We start from the raw sequence: 21913 nt of genomic DNA, 5'->3' as shown, positions 1-21913 counted from the left end.
CCTTGCTAACATTTTGGTTGGTAACAGTTTGAAATTCTACACTTAATTTATGCTTAAAGTAGTTCTATTGATTTTCTGTAGAGCAAATGATATTGAGAGGCGACTGAAGGTGAAAACCCTCACCCCATTCCCCAACTTTGAGACAGCATGCTGGTACGTGGGGTGCCATCTCCTTGAACGATTCAAAGGTGAACTTTTAGTTTCATGTAAAAACCCAAGCCATAGTTGTCTGTAATATGTTCTGTACTGGAACAATTCCAACTTACATAATCATACACCTAGAAAAAGATGTCCTGAAATTAATTATGATAGAAAAATAGATGACCTGCAAATTCATTGCAATGTGTGCCTGCTCCTGAGATTACAAATTTTTTTCCAAGTCATTAAATCAGCAAATTGCTAAGATCTCACGTCATACTTCAAAGTATTTGACTGAGCAAGAATCATTTGGAGCCAGTTGTCATGGTTCTGTTGTCTCTCACTGCAGTTCCGGAGTGTGGCAGGAGGTGGCGCCAACATCGCAGGCAGAGGCCTGCTCCCACACCTGGGGCTCATCAGCCTGATGACCCAACCACTTATTTAACCAGCCCCTCCTTTGGTTCTGTGCCGAAAGATTCCCTTGCCATACCTGCTACGTTTGCTTGTCTCCTCCTGCCACACCCTTGGGTAGTCTAGTTCCTGTTCTCCGGCTTGTAGTGGTTTTTTGTTTCTCTTTCTACCGGTCTATTAAGACGACTCTTTCAGTTGCTACTTTGGTCCCTAGTGTTTTATGTTGCTACTTTGCGCTTTAGTGTTTTCTTGTCCCTGAACAAGGTGTTTTTTGTTGCTACGTTGTTTTATAGAACTTTTTCCCTGAGCAAGGTGATTTTCTGTTGATACTTTTGTGAACAATAAACTGTGGACTTTGTCTCTCGCTCTGCATCCTGGGTCCTGGCCTTGCTTTGCCTCACGGCTACATAACACCAGTATTTAAATAGTACCATAAACCTATATAGAAGGTCCCCCTATCCCCCCCTGCCCACCACTATTTCATCCATGTACCTGCGTGTTGTGTGTTTTGCGTGCTAGTTTTGATCTAGCAGGTTTCTCGCCTGATAAAGAGCTGGAGATAAAAGCTGAAAAGTTTAATGTTTGGCTGATATTCATCTTATGATGTCACAATGTTTTTGCTCAAGTACAAATATTTTTTTATGGGATGGAATATGTAACACGAGAAACTAAATTTGAAACATTCAAACTTGGTGTACCCTCTGAAGACCTGGGAGAACAACAGGGGAATAATTTGAGTATCAATTGAGTTCTCAAAATAGTATATGGACATCAAATTTTGTGTTTCACTGTATTTACTTCACCACAAAATAGGCAATGCTTAATACCTCCCCTGCTAAAAATAATAACCTTCACATGAATATCAATAGTCACGGCCTGAAGAGTTATGTATGAAAGATTTTGTTATACTTGTTGTGCCACCTAGTGGCAACAAGCAATGTCTTGTTTTACATTTGAATGTAATGCACTGTTATTGTTGATGTTGATCATGACTAAGACCGAATATTGTGAAATTTGGATATAGCCTTAGTTTTTGCAGTATTGCCCACAAATGAGGGAATATTTCAGGTCCAGTCAGCCACATGGAAGGGCGCTGAGTGGAAGACGTAGGACAGGCTGGAGAGATTGCCTCTTCTTTGAGTACAACCTGCATGAGCTCAACAAAGTGGTTGGAGAGAGTGAAGGCTTAAGGGGTTAGGCTGCTGCCCCAATATGAGTTGCCGTCTGTGCCATCATTCAGGATTAGTTCTCACAAGTAGAACTGAAAAGCTCTTAAAACACTACCGAAATGTTTTTTTTTTTGCTCACACACAATACTGAAAGGCTTTCAAACTTACAACTGAAATGCACTCATATATACAACTGAAATACTCTCATAAACACAACTGAATTGCTATTATAAACACCACTGAAATGTGTTATTACATACAATTGAAACACTCATACACACTTCTCAACTTAACTTTATTTATAAATAACTTTAAAACAAGCATTGCTATTTACAAAGTTTTGTACACAGGAATCGGTCATGCAGTAAAGATAAGAGAGACGATAAGTAAAATTAGAACACAACATTGCAAGCAAGTATACAAGTGAATAAAATTTACATCAATTAATTAATAACAAGAAGTAAGTAAGTGAATGAAAGAATGAATAATTAAATAACTAAATAAACTAGACTAAGTGCAATTTCTGGAGAAATTGCGTGGGAATGCTAATAGCTGAATGCTAATAGCTGAATGCTAATGAAGGAAATAAAGATAAACTGAAAAGTACAAAGTAATTACCTATTAATTACTACTAGTAGTAGTAGTAGTAGTAGTAGTAGAAACAGTACTAGTATTACTAGTAATTATTAAGTAGCAACTTGTGACACGACGTAGGAATGGAGGACTCAGGCGGAGGTGATCAGTTGGCCTCAAAGGCTGCAGTTTATTTACAGGAACAAAAAACACCTCTAACAGAGGGAAAAACGATGAACATAAAGAGCTCCAAACTGGAAAGGAGAAAAAGGGCACTCAAAACAGGGAAAACTAAAGACTCTCCGCTGGGGAGGAAAAAGAGGGGCAAACAAGGCAAGGCAAAAAAACAACAACTGTGGCTCAAGAGCTGTGGGGACGCTTCCATGCACTGGTTGTGACACCGGCAAACTGCAGGTGGTGGATAATAACTATTTAATGGCTGGGTAATTGGTGGCAGGTGGAAGCAATCATGGGCGGGGACCGGTAATGAGCAGAGCAGGAGGAAGAGCAAGTGACCTCAGGTGAGAGGGTGGTTAGTGAAAGTGGACACTGGCCCGCCTATGGCAGCATGACAGTACCCCCCGCCCCCCCACTTCTCTACGGCCGGCTCCAGACGGGCATGGTACCTTGAGGTGCAGGTTTTTGGTTGACAGCCAGACCCGTTGACCCGGCTGGTACGGAGGCGCGGGTCTCCTCTTCCGGTCAGCAGCCCTCTTCACTATGTCACCTTGACGTTGTAGCGCCAGTCGGGCTGCCGGCCAGATTCGGCGACACCTGCGGATCATGGCGTGACCGAGGGTACAGACGCTTCCTCTTCCAGGTCAGCGAAGTAGGGAGGATCGTAGCCATGAACACATTTGAAGGGCGTGATGCCTGTAGCGGACGTGGGCAGAGAGTTATGTGCGAGTTCGACCCATACGAGATTCTTGCTCCATGACGAGGGGTTTTGGGAGACCAGGCATTGGAGTCCGGTCTCAAGCTGCTGGTTGAGGCATTCTGCTTGTCCGTTGGCCTCCGGGTGGTAACCTGAGGTCAGGTTCGCCTTGGCCCCTAGAGCTTTGCAGAATTCCTTCCAAAATCGGGAAACAAATTGAGGTTCCGCGGTCCGACACAATGTGGCGAGGGAATCCATGGACCGGGAATACTTGGTCAATCATGAGTTCTGCTGTTCTTTTGGCTGAGGGTAGCTTGGATAATGGGATTAATCGTACCATTAGAGAGGCGGTCGACAACTGTGAGTATGGTGGTTTTACCGTGTGAAGCGGGAAGTCCGGTAACAAAGTCTAGTGAAATTTCGGCCCAGGGTCTTGAAGGTACTGGGAGTGGTTGGAGAAGGCCCATCCGGGGTTGGTTTGATGCCTTGTTCCTGGCACAAACTGGGCAAGCTTGAACATATTCCCGCACGGAGGCCTCCATAGACGGCCACCAGAACCTCCGGGCGATGGCATACAGGGTCCTGCGGGTTCCTGGGTGACAGGATAAACACCTGGATCACCTGGGATCGCAGGGTCTCTGGAACAAAGAGCCTACGTGGTGGGCACTCTTTGGGCGAGCTAGTGTCCTTGAGGGCCTCCTTGACATCTTCCTCAATTTGCCATGCCATTGCTCCTATCACGCAGTTCCTGGGCAGGATGGGTTAGGTCACTGTAGAGTCAGGACCATGGATTCGAGATAATGCATCTGCTTTGATGTTCTGGCTTCCCAGCCTGTAGGTCAAGGAGAAGGAGAATCGGTTAAAAAACAAGGACCATCGGGCCTGTCTGGTGTTTAGTCTCTTGGCCTGGCGTAGATACTCCAGATTTCGGTGGTCAGTCCATATTATGTATGGATGTTCTGCGCCCTCCAGCCAGTGCCTCCATTCCTCGAGGGCGACTTTTACCGCCAGAAGTTCTCGGTCACCAACACTAGTTGCGTTCGGCCTTGGACAGTCTCCGGGACAAATGCGCAGGGATGAACCTTGCCATCCTCCTGACAGTGTTGGGATAGGACGGCTCCAACTCTGAGATTGGAGGCATCCACCTCGACCACAAACTGGCGTCTTGGATCGGGGACTTTGAGGATTGGTGCCTCGGTGAAGCTCTGCTTGAGTTCTATAAAGGCGGTGTTGGCTTCAGCGGTCCAGCGGAAGCGTAACTGTGGAGGGTTAAGGCATGTAGTGGGGCAGCGATGGTGCTTAAGTTCCGGATGAAGCGGCGGTAAAAATTGGCGAAGCCCAGGAATTGTTTATTCTTTTTTTTTTTTTTTCTTTCGGACACATTACAGCTTACATCAATCACATCACATCATTTGCAACATTGACATCCGAAAGAAGGGCTGACGGGTAGAAGCCGAAGCTTATTCGAGACCCGTCCCCATCGACCCATTACTATAACACATCAATCATATACATTATTTAGAATAGTCATTGATTTTTATCGATATCCATCCCATACTATCCCAGACACTCTTCGCTCAGTTCATCTTGAATGTCCGTGTGTAGATTGTGGCTCGTCCCAGTTATTTGGAACTGGTGAGTCGGTCCCCAGACGCCGCCAGCAGGCCCACCCCGCCAGGCGAGCAGCCAAGGCAAGCGCAATTCTTCTCTTTCACCAGTAGGGTCTTCGCTGACCTCGGATCAGCTTTCACACATGTTGTGCTTTCCAGAAGAGTAGATCTGCTTGCATTCTGCCCATTGCAATTCAAGCGATTCCAGCCTCAATTCTGGTCAGGTAGCACCACTGGTTGCTAGCACGTTGTCGATCTGATGACTCCTGTGCGCTGCCCAGCCTAGCTCACCCAGCAGAACGGCCTACGCCAGCCAGGAACCAGACCACCAGCCGCATTTTGCGTATTGACAGCAGTTTCATTGTAGCCACAATAACAGCCTTATCATGTAGCCTTGACTGTTACAACAAATGTCCAAACCGAATTCGAGCCAGACAATATTTAGATTCAAACGGGAACAGCAATACATGTTATCAATGCAGGTGTATAAACAAGAGTTAGCCTTGGCAAAGTCAGCAAGTAATCATATACAACTCCAGCTTTGGGTAATTAGCGATGTTGTTGTGATATTGTGAATTATTGTTGTCTCTCAAGCGCTGCCAATTCTTCAGCTCCTTTCACGATTCGTGTTTTTAGTTGACCAGAGTTATCTTTAGTTTGAATGAAAATTCGGCAGTCTTTTGTCCACGTGCTTTCGATAAGTCCATTCTTTCTCATTTGTCGCGCCATTTTGGCGATGTCAGCATTTCGTTTGGTGAGGTTTTCGTTGATGTAGACATGTTTCCCACGAAGCTTGTGACGGTCTCTCAGAAGAGCAATCTTTTTCTTTCTGTCAACAAACCTGATCAGAACTGCCGGTGGTCGTGTCCCTCCAGTTGGAAGCGAAAAGCACATCTGAATGTGCGCAGGATCAAGAGTTAATCCCAAATCTCTGAGTTGAAGTGTCACTTGCTGTTCCACAGTCTCGTTCCCTGAAGATTTGTCAGAATCTTCCGTGCTCGTGCTAGCAGCTCTCGAAGGGCCACGGCGCGGCTTGATCTCGATACCTGTGACTATCACATCGTTGATACGAAGATTTTGTTCCAAATCATCCACTTTTTGTTCCAAGGCAACAATGCGTCCATCTTTTTCTTGTGTCTCTTTCTTCAATTGCTGTATTTCCTGAAGAAGTGGCTCAATGCTCTTCTTCATTTCAAGTAATTCAGCAACCATTACACTGAGTTTTTTAAGAGAAGATTTTATCTCCTCATTCTCGTCAGCTCTTTTTCCGCCAGGCATTCTGCAACAATGTAGTTAAAAATCGCAATGCAAAAATAGTTTAAAAGTAGTTAGATTCACGAGCGAGTGCAGGAGCAAGTACAGATGCGTCCTTCCTCAACAGATGCGACCTTGATCATGAACCTTATTGTTGAACCTTCTTTCGTGACTCTGGCGTGGGCCAATCCCGTACCGTACTGACCTTGCCCGACTCCATCTCGACCCTCCCAGGTGATACGACAAAGCCCAGGAACGAGAGAGTGTTCACATGAAAGAGGCTTTTCTCTGCCTTTACATATAACTGGTGTTCGAGTAGACGTTGCAGGACTTGGGTCACACGTTTCTGGTGGGTTGTCAGGTCTGGTGAGTAGATCAGGATGTCGTCAAGGTAAACGTATACAAAGTAGTCGATGAATTCTTTGAGCACATCATTTATCATGGCCTGGAATACTGCCGGTGCGTTGGTGAGACCAAATGGCATGACCAGGTACTCGTAGTGACCGCAGCGGGTGTTGAAACCGGTCTTCCACTCGTCTCCTTCCTGAATCCTGACAAGGTGATCTGCATTCCGGAGGTCCAGTTTAGTGAATACCTTGGCCTGTTGCAACTGGTCGAATACTGATGACATCAAGGGCAGAGGATAACGATTCTTGATAGTTATGTCGTTCAGAGGGCTATAGTCATTACATGGTCGCAAGGAGCCATCCTTCTTGCCCACAAAGAAGAAACCAGCTCCTGCCGGTGATGAAGATGGCCGGATAAGTCCGGCTTTCAAGGACGTGTCAATATAGTCGTTGAGGGCTTTGCGTGCGGGCCCCGAAACCGAGTACAGTCTACCTTTGGGGATGGGAGAACCTGGAATCAGATCGATGGCGCAATCATAGGGTAGATGTGGAGGGAGTGCCATGGCCTTGGTTTTGTTGAACACTTCTCGGAAATGATGATAACAGGAGGGAACTGTGTTCAGGTCATTGTCGGTTGTGAGAGTCACCTGGTGTACGGCAGCTGAGGGTGCATTTGCCGCTGGCTGCTCCAGCCCATGGTTCACACAGTCCATTCCCCCCTCCAAGATTTGCCCGGATCACCAGTCAATACGTGGATTGTGTAAGCCCAGCCAGGGATGTCCCAGAACCAGAGTGTGTGACGGGGATCGCAAGACATGAACGCGAATGTGCTCTGTGTGTTGTCTAACTTGAACCTCGAGGGGCTCTGTGATGTGGGTGATAACGAATAAGTCCTTGCCATTGAGTGCCCTGGCTCGCATGTTGGTAGTGAGCGGCTCTGTGTCAGCCTGCAGCTTTTTCACTAGTCCCCAATCCATGAGGCTTTCGTCGGTTCCGGAGTCGATGAGGGCTGGCAAATCTGTGGTGATCGCATGGCAAACAATCCTGATGTGAGTGAGTTTTCGGGCTTTGATTTGCGTGGGGGAGTCGGGACTCACCGGGGAGACTCTCTTGATGGGACAGGCTACCACCAAATGACCACATTCACCACAGTAGTAGCACGGACCCTCCTGGCGACGTCGTTGGCGTTCCTCTTGCGTCAGTCGGGCACGGTCGAGCTGCATGGATTCCTCGTCATTCCCACGGACCTCCCTTGGGTTAGGTGACTGGAGAAGCGCACGTCGTGGAGACTCCCTTGCCGGTGGATGCTGGAGGGGTCCAGGGCGAGGTCTCCTTTGGAGTCCGCTGATCTGCGTGAGCTCTCGCCTCCGATGGTCAGTGCGGATGGCAAGCGAAATCAATGAGTCCAGGTCGCCGGATAGGTCAATGGGAAGCAAAAGTTCTTGCATGGATGTAGTGAGCCCCTTTAAAAAGTGATCATATAGTGCTGTGGCGTTCCACCCACTTTTGGCTGCCAAAGTTCGGAATAGAATAGCATAATCATTGACGGATTCTCTGCCTTGTCGAAGATAGCTTAGTTCTCGAGCCACCTCTCGATCCATACTGACCGGATCAAAAACTTGGCGGAGAGCTGTGCAAAACCTGGATGCGGTTGAGCAGGTCGGGGAGTCCCGTGCCCATTCAGCGTTGGCCCAGTCTCTGGCTCGTCCAGTCAGGTGAGAAATCATGAAGGCCACGCGGGAACGGTCTGTGGGAAAGGCCTGTGGAGAATGTTCAAAATGGATGTCACATTCGGTCAGGTAGGCCTGGCATTGTCCTGTTTCACTGGAGTATCGTTCCGGGGGGGGGCAAACGCCGACGTCGAAATGGAAGGTTCAGCTGGCTCTTCCTGTCTCGTGGCGAGTGATGCGGAGCTTCTTAGTTGAATCATCAGGTCCTGAATTTGTCCAGCAAGTTCCCCCATCTGGGTGGCCATGGCTTGTTGGAACTCCTCCTGGTGCGTCAAGCAAGCTGCCTGGTTCCGCAGTGCAGGTTCCAACTTCCCTGCTGAGTCCATTAAGTGTGCTGACATGACGTAGGAATGGAGGACTCAGGCGCAGGTGGTCAGTTGGCCTCAAAGGCTGCAGTTTATTTACAGGAACAAAAAACACCTCTAACAGAGGGAAAAACGCTGAACATAAAGAGCTCCAAACTGGAGAGGAGAAAAAGGGCACTCAAAACAGGGACAACTAAAGACGCTCCGCTGGGGAGGAAAAAGAGGGGCAAACACAAGGCGCAAGGCAAGGCAAGGCAAGGCAAAAAATAAGGACTGTGGCTCAACAGCTGTGGGGACGCTTCCATGCACTGCTTGTGACACTTCGGCAAACTGCAGGTGGTGGATGATGGCTATTTAATGGCTGGGTAATTGGTGGCAGGTGGAAGCAATCATGGGCGGGGACCGGTAATGAGCAGAGCAGGAGGAAGAGCAAGTGACCTGAGGTGAGAGGGTGGTTAGTGATTTCAAAATAAACAGGAAGTGACTTAGCAAAATCAAAGTGGACACTGGCCCGCCTATGGTAGCGTGACAACTTGTAGTTAAATGACAAATACAAACCCATCCACCCATTTTCAATCAGTAGTCAGCAGTAGTCACCTACCATAAATTAAAATTTGTCACTGGGATAGACGTGTTTTTTTTGCGCTTGACGTCAGGCACCTACATCGTGTAGTTTCATAATTACATAATTATTCTGAGGGTAGACTACCTTCTTTTTGACACTTGCTGACTTTAATGCGTCGATTATGCTGTTTTCTGCCTTTATATTTACTAGTCATGTGCAATATTATAAAAAACAAAAAAAATAATAAAAATAAAAACCTAGTGTGCACCCTACTGCACTGCAAATTTTGTTTTATTGACCGTCACTGCAGTCATTTTTAAGCATAAACATTTGTCAGTCAAATTACAGGTAAACTCGACATGTCAAGTTCCGTGTGTTTGAAGATTTGAATTTGTTTTAAATCTTGGTCTCAAAGTTTGTCTAAAATTTTTGTCATAATGGTCTAAAAATGGTCTAAAATTTAACTCAGTGATTCCTGCAAGAACCCTGTAATTAGCTACAGTCTTAAATCTGTTTAACAGCATTAAGGAACATCCATCCATCCATTTTCTTGACCGCTTATTCCTCACAAGGGTCATGGAGGGTGCTGGAGCCTATCTCAGCTGGCTCTGGGCAGTAGGCGGGGTACACCCTGGACTGGTTGCCAGCCAATCGCAGGGCACACAGAGACGAACAACCATCCCCACACTCACAAGCACACCTAGGGACAATTCGGAGCGCCCAATTAACCTGAGTGCCCGGAGAAGACCCATGCAGGCATGGGGAGAACATGCAAACTCCACCCAGGAAGGCCGGAGCATGGACTCGAACCCGAGTCCTCATTAAGGAACATAGAGGATGAATTATTTACAATGTAATTATCTATTTCATGTTTGTTTCTTGGCTCTGGGATTTCGTTTGCCAAGTTACTGCCCACATTAACTAAATATTCATTAAAATTATTGGCTATGTCAGAAATTTCATCAATTACAATATTTTTTATCTTTTATAAAATATTCTGGATAATTATTTTTTTAACGCTGTTTTTAATTACGTGACTTTGGATTTTCCATATTTCTTGTGTATTGCTTTTATTCTGCTCTAATAATGCATGGTAATGATCTTTCTTACTTGTTCGTATAATATTTAATAGTTTATTTTTTATAGGTCTTATACTTTGTTTCAGCTTCCATAGTCCTCAATTTAATAAATCTTTTGTTCCATAGTCCTCAATTTAATAAATCTTTTGTAAGTATTTTTCTTTTTTCCTTGCATTCTCTATCCCTTCGTCATCCATGCCTTATTTGGACGTTTATACTTTCTTGTAATTTTAATTAATGGACTTTTAATAAATGTTTATTGGAGAAAGAGATAATGGTTGACTGAAATTCACTCTATGCAGTATTGTGATCATTGTTTGAATAGACCTCAAAACCAGTTGTATTTTTCTAAATCCAACATAAAGGCAGCCATGTAGCGTGGTGTTCTCAGTCTTGTTTCTAATGTGTAAGTTATCGGCTTGCTTTTTTTTTTTTTTTTTTTAAATCAAAATAATCATGAAAAATTGCAAAGACCGGGAGATGATCACTTATATCATTAATAAGGAGTCCATTTTCTATTTTAAGGTCAATTTTATTTGTGAATATATTATTTATTAGTGTAGCTTTCTGATGCCCATTTGGATTTAAGAAATCAATGTTAAAACACCACACATTCACATTTTTTTTTAATCATTTGCGTAACTAAGGATACCTGCGAGTTCATTATTGAATGTGTCAAGACATGATCCAGGTGTCCTATACATACAACTTATAATTACATTTGATGCGTTTTTTTTTTTATGTGGACTTCAATAGTTACACATTCCATTACATTGTCCATGGTAGTAGTCAGATGTTCAATTTTACTGCATTTTAAAACAAAAGTTACGAATGTAACTACGGTTCTATGAGTCCCGAACGACCGTCAGGTGGCGGTGCTGTGACCAGCACGAAATTCCCCTTATCGCGACAGCGCCATCGAGCAAGAATAACAACATATGCTTGTCCCTAGTTCCGGCTGACGTAATCCCGTATATAAAAAGGGAATGTTGCCAGGACCCATCCTCTAGAACTTTTTCGTGTAAATCAACACGAGGGTCTGAGTGACAAGCAATGCTGGCCGTCGTTCTGGACTCATAGAACCGTAGTTACATTCGTAACTTTCGTCCCTCCCGACCGCCAGGTGGCGGTGCTGTAACCAGCACAGAACGCCGAATACCAGCGACATCACGAAGACCCTGCAAAGTGTACCTCACAACGGGGCCTCCGCAGGACCATGAGCCACGTCCAGTGGATGAGGAGAGGTGACACCCAAGCTGTAGAACCTCGAGAACGTGCAGGGCAATGACCAAGAGGCAGCCGCACAGATGTCCTCCAAGGGCATGCCCCTCAGAGCAGCCCACGACGTAGACACACACCCCTGGTGGAGTGACTGCGAACCGTCGTTGGAAGGGACCGACCAAAGACTGTACGATTGTCGAATCACATCTCCGATCCATTGAGAGAGACGTTGCTTGGAAATAGCGGCCCACTTAGTCGAGCCATCGTAAGACACAAACAGCTGGGTGCATGTACGGCAGTGTGTCATAGCATCCAAATAAGAACGGAGCGTCCCTCACAGGACAGCAAAGGCCTGGCGCGGCATCCCCGTCTGTTGACGTCGGAGGAAAACGCGCAAGCCGAATAGGGCGATTGGCGTGGGAGCTCGACAAAACTTTGGGCACAAAAGCAGCATTTGGCCACAATGCGACTCCTGCCTCGTTGGGGTGCCAACGAAGGCATTCTGGACAACAGATAGAATGTGGAGCTCCCCCATCCGCTTAGCGGAAGCGATCGCAAGTAGAAACGCCGTCTTACGAGACAACCACTGTAACTCCACCTCCGCCAGCGGCTCAAAGGGGGATCTGCACAATGTGTCGAGAACCAAGCGAAGGTCCCAGGCGGGGACCCAAGGCGGGGTCCGAGAACGAAGGTGAAGGGCCCCAGAGTAGCCTGTCATCTGGTTGATCAGGGCTACGGGTGTTCCTCCTTGGTTGCGCCGGTTCGGTGCATTTTCTCTTTCGTCATTTATACGGATAGGCTGGAGCTCACCTGCCATCATTACGGGATTTCTCCACTTTTAACACCTCTCGGCTGTGTACAGCTTCAAGTCCGGGGTGCATATGAGTCAAGTCAACATCTTTAATGAAAGCCGTTTGGATTGCTTTGTTAATGACTTGCTGGTGATGATTAGTGTTGTTCCGATACCATTTTTTGGCCCCCGATTCAGATACCCAGCTTTGCAGTATCGGCCGATACCGATACCATACCGATAACTAAGTTTTTTTTTTCCTCAACATGAAAAAGCTTTCTGTGACTACACTCACAAGTAACATGCCGATACCATTAATTCCAACGCTAATATAGGATTTTGGATGCAGCACTTTGTGTCTTGCTCGTGCACGACATTCACAGATATGTGACATGCTCACTGCATGCCGATCTAAGATATCTTATTGGTCCTTGAATGCTCTGAACCAATGGCAAGATACCGATACCACTGTTTTAATGCAGTATCGGCGCTCTGCCGATACCAGTATCGGTATTGGAACAACACTAGTGATGATACAGCTGATCGTATCCTCTCCTAGCTTGTTTTGTTTTCGGCCAGAGTGTGTGCTTTATGGCTGACACAACTCTTGCCGGGAGCACCAGCTGCTTTAATGTTTTCGGCTAGCTAAGGTGCTGTTTATCACACCGTCTCCTAGTTTATGACGCCACAGAGTGACTCCTTACTCGCTGTGTGGGCGCCCTCTCCTCACGGTATCTGCCGCCGTCGTTGCGCGGAGCTCCGTTTGATTCCGTTGGTGATGGGGCGGCTTGCCTCCTATCCCAGACGAAGGTAGCAGCATTTCGACGCGCACTCACTGACTGTGCGTCGATTGGAGGCTGCTATGGATGACGCTGCTCGCTGTAAACACTGTGGAGGTTCCTTCCTGCCAGAAGAAGGTCGCACTGATTGCTGCCTCGACTGTTGCTCAGGGGCGGACATGGCGGCAGCGACCCGTCCTCCTGTGGCCACAACATCGACGGATGTGCTGCCTCAGCAGACTGCTGTGGCCGACCAGGGGCGGCCATCGTTGGGAGTGGCGATGCCACCCCCCCTCCCTCGTGGTGACCAAGCTAAACGCAGGTCTGCTTCTCCTGGGCATGTCCCCACAAGTAAGAAAAGCAAGACAGTGTGTGTTGGCTTCTCAAATGAGGCATTTGGAAGCGACTATGAGAGTGATGCAGGCGCAGTGGAGTGGCCAAACACCTTCCACTTCGCAGGCCACGGCGGGGATGAGGATTGTAGCTGAGGTGGACATGCCTGATGCAACCCCCCACTTGTCCCACCCTGCGGACGTGGTCGACGATGAGGCAATCTCCATTGCGGCCTCTGGAGCCTGTTTCCAGGATGCTGAGGATGAGGGGGACTCTGTCCTCGGCCCCAACATCTCCTCCTTCAGAGCAGATTGCAGCTGGTGTGCAAGTGGCGCGGAAGGTTATGCTCAGCGCCTTCCGACGTCTTGAGTTGGACACGTCGGTGTTTTCTCAGCCTCCTGCTAAATGTGGCCTCACTCCGATGGACTACTCAGAGTCCTTTTGTATCCCTGAATCTCGTCTGTTCTTGACTGACTTTCAGGCCTGATGGTTCAACCCGAGTGGTTTTCCTCGGCTCCCTGCGGATGGACGTGTGCTAATATAAGGTTCCCTGCTCCTATCGGACTGGAACATATGCCTAAGGTGGAGTATTTTGTTGCTTCACTGATCGTCTCTGCTGAGGAAGCCTTGAGAGAGGATGCCAGGTGCCCTGACCTTCAGTGGCGCCTGACGGATGAACTGATAACCAAGTCATATAACAGCAGCAGTTGTAGCATGCCTGGCCAATGCACAGGCTCATCTCCTGCTTGCTAACGCGGCCGACGAAGTGGAGGAGGCCTCAGCGTTTTGTAATATGGCTTTGAGGGATTTGTCTCTCCTTGCTCGGGAGCAGGGCCGTTGTATGTCTTTGCTCACACAAGCACGCCGACAGGTCTGGCTGGCTCTGTCTCCCTTGCGGGAGATCTCACGGAAGGAACTGATTTGATTTATTTGTTAATTTTTCCTTTCGGACAGCATTGTGACAATCAAACATTTCATCATACAATTTCAACATGTAATAACCGAAAAGAAAAAGGGCTGGCAGGAAGGAGCATAAAGCTTATAATTTCCCGCCCCCATACTATACTAGGACGCAGAAAATCAAACAACTAATAGTTAAAAGTCAGCAGGGATAATAAATGTTCACTCAGTTCATCATTTCCATGATATTAGTATCCAGTTGATTGCGTTCGGAGTCTTTTAGTTCAGGCAAATAGATTATTAAAAGTTCAATCAGCTCATCTTCACCAATGATTTGGTCGCATGTAGTTTGTGTTCCAGACAGTAGATTCGTTCCAATAGTTTGTTGAACACTTGTTGATTGAAACCATGTAGATTAACTCAGTCCAGTAGCTTTAGATAACTGGACATAATGAAAGCCATTTGTGTGACCACACCTTCAGTCAGATCCGTCTTCATCACGATTCCGGTTCATCGCAGTCTCCAGTCCAGCTTTTCTCTCCAAGTCAAGCAACCTTGTGGCCATGTCTCTCCTCATTCTGTTCATGGCAAGGTTAAGTGCTGCAAGGTCGTTTTTCACCAGAGAAGTGTCGTCACAGGCCTTAGTTCGGCCGGCTTGCACGCCAGTGATGGCCAGTGATGGCCAGTGAGAGTGGCCGCAGCCATTTCCTCTGCATTCTTCTGGCGATCAGACATTTTTCGTAGCGTACGAAAAAGCCAGTGGAATCCAATCCCCAGCAGCATCAGTGTAACCACCAGAACATCCAGCAGGTATACGTCTTCAACATCCAGCGCGGTCAGACACAACAGTCTCCATTTAGCCCAGGGCTCTTCAGCATATCCAGACATGCGAGTTCCACTTGGACATGAACGCTGAGCAGGTCCAGGTCTCATCGTAGAAAAGATTTTGTCAAACGCACTTAGAGACCAGCTAATTAGATCCATACTGATTTGTCAAAAGTTTTTTGTAACAGGGTGTCCTTTTCTCAGCACTCAGCACAGATGCTGTTTTCTAATGATTCAAGATTAACTGTCCTTGCACTTCAATAACATACTCAGACATGTTTACATTTCTGTGTTGAAGCTCCCTCCTTGTTGATAACACAAGAGTTATTGCCCTCCCACATATGAACTGAACAAAAGACAGGTTATACATTTTCTTCACTGTAACTGTTGAATACAAATTCTTGATATTTTTTCTTAAATCCAGCTAGTGTCTGTATTCTAGTTCGTCCCCAATCTAGTGAATTCCATAGTTTTATACCAATACAGGAGATCGAAAATGACTTCAGTGTAGTTCTAACATCTCTGTACAATCACAAGTTTCTCTCTCAAATCATATTTTGATTCCTTGGCCTGGAAGCGAATTCATAAATTGTAAAGGAGGCAGTGTCTAGCCGCTTTATACATTATCTGAATAGTCCTATAATTTATTAAATCATCTAATTTCAATAGTTTAGAAATGAATTATTGAGAGTTTACCAATGAGATTAATTGATTTGTTGAATTGTTCATCAGTGTAATAGTGGCACTTGTCCGCTTTGTTGTTATAGAGTTTGAATCAGGGTCAAATATTCCATTTGGATCGTTCAAGGCATATTCCACAAATTGATCATCTAAGTCTGGGTAGTTTGGTGATGTGGAGTCAGTTGTTTGGGACATATTTAATTGTCGTAGACTTCCAGCTCCTGTAATCTCTTGATAACCCTGGTTTTGATCTCCTCTGGTGAGCTCCCTTGTGTCTTGATAAGGACTTTGCAGTTGGCGGTCCAGGTCGCCATAATTTTCCCATCTTTCTTCAGTTGGCGTGCCTTTCTTGCAATTTCAGCATTCTTTTTGGTCAGGTTTTCATTTAGAAAGACATTCTTGCCTTTCAGTTTTTTGCCTTGCTCGAGGAGTGTGATCTTGCTTTTTCTGTCTGTAAGTTTCATGAAGACCATTGGTGGTTTTCTCCCTCCAGATGGAAGTGTAGCACTCTTGGATGTGCTTCGATTTCACAATTATTTCAAATTCCCGAAGTTTGGTTATCACCTGTTGCTCCACTGATTGATTAACAGGATTTAGATCAGAGTCCTCCTCACTTCTTCTGGCCGCGGCTTGTGCATACGTGCGCGGCCTGACTTTAATGCCGGTGATAATAACATCATTGATACGAGATTTTTGGTCAAGTACATCTACCTGTTCCTGCAAGATGACAATTTGCAGGTGTTTCTTTTTCATCTCCTCCTTCTGGGCTTGAACCACATCCCACAGTTTTTCATCTCTTCCTTCATCTCTTCCAACAGTTTCTGGTTAGATTCGTTCATCTGTTGGTTAGATTCCTTCATCTGCTGACTTAATTCCATTATGGTTTTATCCATTTTTTGGATAATAGTCTTTAGTTCATCAATATCCTCCGTTCTTTTCCCACTAGGCATGTTGTAAAAAAAAAAAAAATAGAGTTGTTGTTACAGCTGTGCCACAGGGAGTGAATCGCAGAGCGATAAGTTGCGTCCTTCTCAATCAGAGCCAAGAAGCAGAATGACTGCGGCGCCTCCCAGTGGTTCCGGGCCAACTTTTCAGCTCGGCCGCGACAGGAACACTTGAATATACAGTGTGTACCAATGACTCAAAGCAGACGTTCGCTAGCCTTACCAGGCCATTTGTTCCTGCAAGTCATTGGCGCGCGGCAGCTGTTCCAGCCGCCCCTTTGTCACGGCCTGGACAGACTTTTAGTCATTCAGGGGGATCTGGGGCTCGTCGGCCCTCACGGAGACAGGGTACAGATGCCTGTGGGGACCGTCCCTCTGAGCGAGGCCAACCCAGTCGTCCCCGGGCTAAACGCACTCCACATCGTCCCTCCCAGAATCCTAAATTCAGGAGGGTTAGGGATTGAGCCCGAGGGGCCGGGAGTCAGTAATTTTTCCTGTCGGCAGCTCAGTTGCTGGGCTACCCTCGTATCGGACGCATGGGTACTTTCAACCTTAACTCATGGGTACAGGATTCAATTCTGACGCTGGCCCCCTCTCTCCAATCGGGTCCGAGAGACGGTCATTAGCGACCCGGTGAGGGCACTGGCTCTGGATCAGGAGCTGCGACCATTGCAACGGTGGCTGAACAGTGTCCGCCTCGATCCCCTACGAAACCGTCAAACGTGTCTTCGCGTGTCCAGGCGGTTCATGGATGCTCTTGCGGCGTGGAGGCACAGGTCTGTTCTGTCGACGGGGTTTCCGCTGGGGGTGGTACCAGCACGTCGCGAAGTAGTCACCACCAATGCCAGTTTGAGTGGCTGGGGTGCAGTTTGGCAACACAGAGCTCAGGGTCAGTGGTCTGCTGCGGACAGATCGCTTCACATCACTGTGCTGGAACTGCGAGCGGTGCATCTGGCCCTCATTCACCTTTTGCCAGACGTGGCTGGGAGACATGTTCTGGTGCGGTCGGGCAACACCTCCACTGTGTATCACATCAATCATCAGGGAGGGATGAGGTCAGCCCAGTTACTACGGGTCTCACTTCTCAAATGGGCCCCCCCCTTCTGTTTTCCCTGTTCATTGCAAACAGTTCATATCCTTCCATTTCTATATCACTTATTTTCTAATAATCAAGCTATGTCTCTGATATGGCTATTACTTGGAATTTATTCATTTTACTCAAGCATTCTTGAGCATGGGTGCATGTGTGCATGGGGACATGGGAGGAGCAAGATGGCGGCCAAGCGACTTCAAGATCCTTGGCTTATTAGCTATCCAGTCCTTTATTTAGCTCAGTGTTCCGACTGGATTACAGTTTTTTTTTTTTCCCATGCGAGTATTCCCAGAGAGTCATACCCTTTCGCGTGCCAAAACCCGCCTGAAGTAAGTTGCGTTTTATTGCCAATCCGACCCACCACTGGCACAACTTTTGACAAATATAAAAGGTTAGACAAGTCAAACACTTCCATCTTTTTCTCATTCACCTTTTTATTACTTCTTAACTTAGTTCATTAGGTTGCATGTTTTCTTTTCATCTTTTATTCGCATTTTATTTCTGTCTTTAATAGGTTAGCCTGAGTAATATTGTATGTGATTACCAAATAAATTTGTTGTCTAGAAATTCCATCTTCGTTTGAATCATTGTGTTTTGCAGTGAATTGTTCTTTTACTAAAGCAAAGAACTCCGTAATTAAACATAGTAGGAATTTTATTGTTTATTTTGCTCCTAAAACCAAGCAATTTCAATGTGGTGCCCCAAGACGTTGCTGAGGGAATTACAACTCCCCTCAGTACCGTCCAAATTATTAATTTGTCAAAACGACGACCCAATTATTGCTACAGTATAAACACATTTCACTAGTGTATATGAGCAAAAAACATTTCAGAGGTGTTTATAAGAGCTTTTCAGGAAAATGTGTGAGAACTAATACTGAATTATGGCCCAGACAATACCCCAATGAACCAATCACCTTACAAAAAGTGGAAGAAAATGGATAGATCACTCATTGTTTTCACAACTCTCACCAGCTTTAGTGCCTGTATGTGGGCTGGCACACAATGCACAGATGAAGAAGTATTCAAAAATTCCAGTTGTTTCTGAACAAAGATTCCAACATATGTGTGAATCAAGACCAATCTTACCTGTATATTAACAATACGAATAGGACCCTTTTTGATTTTCTGGTTTTCACTTTGTCTGTTGTCTGTGATATTTTCACTTGCATTTGTAAGCACTACTTTTCCTACTATTAGTCTGCTGCTACTGCTATAACTTTCAATTTCTGCTCATGCAGGCTTACATAAAGAAAATAAGCAGCCAGCCCCATATCTGATAAATGGCGCCAAAATCATCAACGGAGCCTTCAGAGCATGGACAAAAAAGCAGGTATGGAGAAAAGAGGATGGATACAAGTTGTTGATCACATTCTTATTATATAAACGTTTTGATATGGATTTTTCTTTTGAAAGGCCCTCTTAGAACACGAAGATGAGCTTCCAGAAAACATGAAACCCTCACAGCTCATTAAAGATCTTGCTAGAGAGATTAGACTCTCAGAGGTACGTGTATTGTGTTTGCTCCAAATACAGTACAGTAGTAATAAATTGCTTAAACACAGTGGGGGTTTGGGGGTGTGTGGTGGGCGGCGTGAGTGGCAATGACTTTCGGACCTGAGACTTCAGTGCGCGTTTAAGTCTTAAGTATTTAATCCACCTCTTATTGAAAAATGTATTTGGAACTATAAGTTGTGTTAAAACGGGGACAGTGCTGTGACAACTTTACCCTGGCCAAAGAACCACAACCACAAAGTATACTCAGTCAAAACTTATATCATGCATCAGGTGGCTAGCTCAATTCATTAAATTACAGAGTACCTATTCAAATCTCTACAGAATCCTGTGAGGCGGACTAATACAGAGCTGCAAACTGTTTCGGACTGTCCATATCATGTGATGGAATCACTGAATGCTGCCACGTTACGTATGTAACATTGTATGTAATGGATATTTAAAAAATAAATAAATAATCAAGGGTTACTGTACTCCAGAGGTGTCAAACTCTGGCCCGCAGTGTAATTATATTTAGCCCGCGAGGCAATTTCAAATTAATATTAGAGCTGGTCCGCCGTTATTACATGGCGGCAGAGCTGTTATGCCACATTCACCGCTTTTCCTACAAATCCCGTGATGCTCTGCTGTTGTTTTGGCGTGTCAAAACAACGCAACAGAGGCAGACACGCCCCCTCCTCTGTGTCAGTAACGTCTATGGTAGCAGTCATGGATGTATTAAGAAGGTAGTGATCCGTCTTCGTGCACACTCCTTCGACGAAAACCCCCGGTGGACTCCGTATCCCCGTTCCTCACCCCCGGACCACACTGCGACCTCAAACGACAGCTGTCACTGTGTTACCCTACCAAGAAATGGCGAAAAGAAAGGCAGAAAATAGAACTTTTTTGGACAGGTGGGAGACGGAATATCTGTTTACGTATGGAAAAGACAGACCTTTTTGTCTTGTTTGTGGAGCCAATGTGTCAGTAACCAAGGAGTACAATATTAAACGACACTATGAAACAAAACACCATGACAAATATAAGGACATGGACACGACTGAAAGGAGCCAGAAGGTAAAGGAAATTAAAAGAGCTTTCACAGCAGAAAATATTCACAAAAGTGACAACACAAAGTGAGGCTGCTGTCAAGGCAAGTTATATCGTGGCAGAAGAAATCGCCAAATCAGCCCGACCCTTTAATGAGGGAGACTCTGTAAAAAAAAAAAATGCATGATGAAGGTTTGTGACCAAGTGTGAGCAACTTTTCTCCTCAATGAAGATGACGAAAACGTCTCACAGGACACGTCTGACTGAAGAACACCTTTGTTCGATAATGAAGGTTTCCTCAGCTCAAACCCTGAGCCCCAACATTGATGAACTGGCATGAAAAGATGCCAGGTGTCTGGCTTAGGTCTTTGCACTTTTTCTTGCTACTCCAAGGCCTGAATGGTTGATTTTTTTTTATAGGTATGTTTTTTTTGTTTTTTTTTTTCAAATTTCTTAGTCTGTGTAAGAAGCTAATTTCATTTATCTCAGAAGGCTGCAAACAGAAAGGAGGCATTCAATTTTTATTAAAATTTTATTTAATGTCATTGTATGTTTTTTTTTATTATTATTATTACTACTATTGTTATTATTAGTAGTATGATTAGCAACTCGATTTTTATGGAAGCCCAAAAGTGTCAAAATTCAATAAATAAAACGGCCTTTTTGAAATAACGATTCTTTTGATAAATAACAGGCTATTATGTAATATGGCCATTAAATTTTAAAATGAAGTGTTAGTATTATTATGAAAAGTGTTATGCTATTCTTTAATATTTAACAAATATTTTATTTTGGTTAAATATTTTAAAATGATCATTTTAACAACATCATACTTATTAAAAATAATGACATTTAATTTATTTTCAAGGTTTTATAAGATAAGAAAACGTTGTTTTACAAAGTCAGTTTTTATTTCATAATGTCCTTTTCCACAATGGTCTTCTTTTACATATAATGGCGTTTTACCGCCGAATGACTTGGTCTGTCAATCAAATGACATGAGGCGGAGCCAGTTACGTATGGAAGCCCAAAAGTGTCAAAATTCAATAAATAAAAAGGTTTTTTTGAAATAACTATTCTTTTGATAAATAACAGGCTATTATGTAATATGGCCATTAAATTTTAAAATGAGGTGTGAGTATTATTATGAAAAGTGTAATGCTTTTCTTTAATATGGAACAAATATTTTATTTTGATTAAATATTTCATAATGATTATTTTAACAACGTCATACTTTTTAAAAAATAATGACATTTAATTTATTTTCAAGGTTTTATAAGATAATAAAACGTTTTACAAAGTCAGTTTTTATTTCATAATGTCCTTTTCCACAATGGTCGTCTTTTACATAATGGCGTTTTACAGCCGAATCTCTTGGTCTGTCAATCAAGGATACAGTTATTGAATCAAAAAATAGCAGCGACCGCAGCATCGAGTAGCAGCGAGTCCGGGGAGAAGAAAAGACCTCTAATAAGACGTCCGAAGTATGGGAGTACTTTACACCTAAAAATGCAAAGTACTTGGCATACCATAAAAGCACAACCACGATTAAGAGGAGGCACCCCGGAGCTTCTTGTGTGGAGAAGACATCGTAAGTTTTCAACTTTTTTTTCTTTCCTTGTTGGCAATGAGTAACCCCCGTCATTCATCCAAACTGCACCACGTAACTTGTGCTCCAGCCTCGCACACAGAACACGTACCCGCTGCCCACTTTAACACACAACCCTCACACACTCGCTTGTTGCTGAC

The 21913-nt window shown here is 44.9% G+C and overlaps 1 protein-coding gene across 13 annotated transcripts in view; it reads left to right on the top strand.

The window, feature by feature from the left end:
• The window catches only part of phf2 (PHD finger protein 2), a 628982-nt gene that overhangs the window by 124492 nt on the left and 482577 nt on the right, over window positions 1-21913 (top strand). For 12 of the 13 annotated variants that reach the window (XR_013284755.1, XM_077530649.1, XM_077530645.1 and 9 more), the window contains 3 exons: window positions 82-188; window positions 18862-18953; window positions 19037-19126. Coding sequence is in view for 12 of the 13 variants with exons in the window: in XM_077530649.1 (XP_077386775.1) it covers window positions 82-188; window positions 18862-18953; window positions 19037-19126 (289 nt within the window). In the remaining variant the exon portion in view is untranslated. The remainder of the gene's footprint in view (window positions 1-81; window positions 189-18861; window positions 18954-19036; window positions 19127-21913) is intronic. The other variant, XM_077530647.1, reaches the window with a different exon arrangement.

This window comes from Festucalex cinctus, chromosome 8 (assembly GCF_051991245.1).
Source record: "Festucalex cinctus isolate MCC-2025b chromosome 8, RoL_Fcin_1.0, whole genome shotgun sequence".
In the NCBI taxonomy this organism is placed as follows: Eukaryota; Metazoa; Chordata; class Actinopteri; order Syngnathiformes; family Syngnathidae; genus Festucalex; species Festucalex cinctus.
This window is presented reverse-complemented; position numbering and strand designations above follow the sequence as displayed.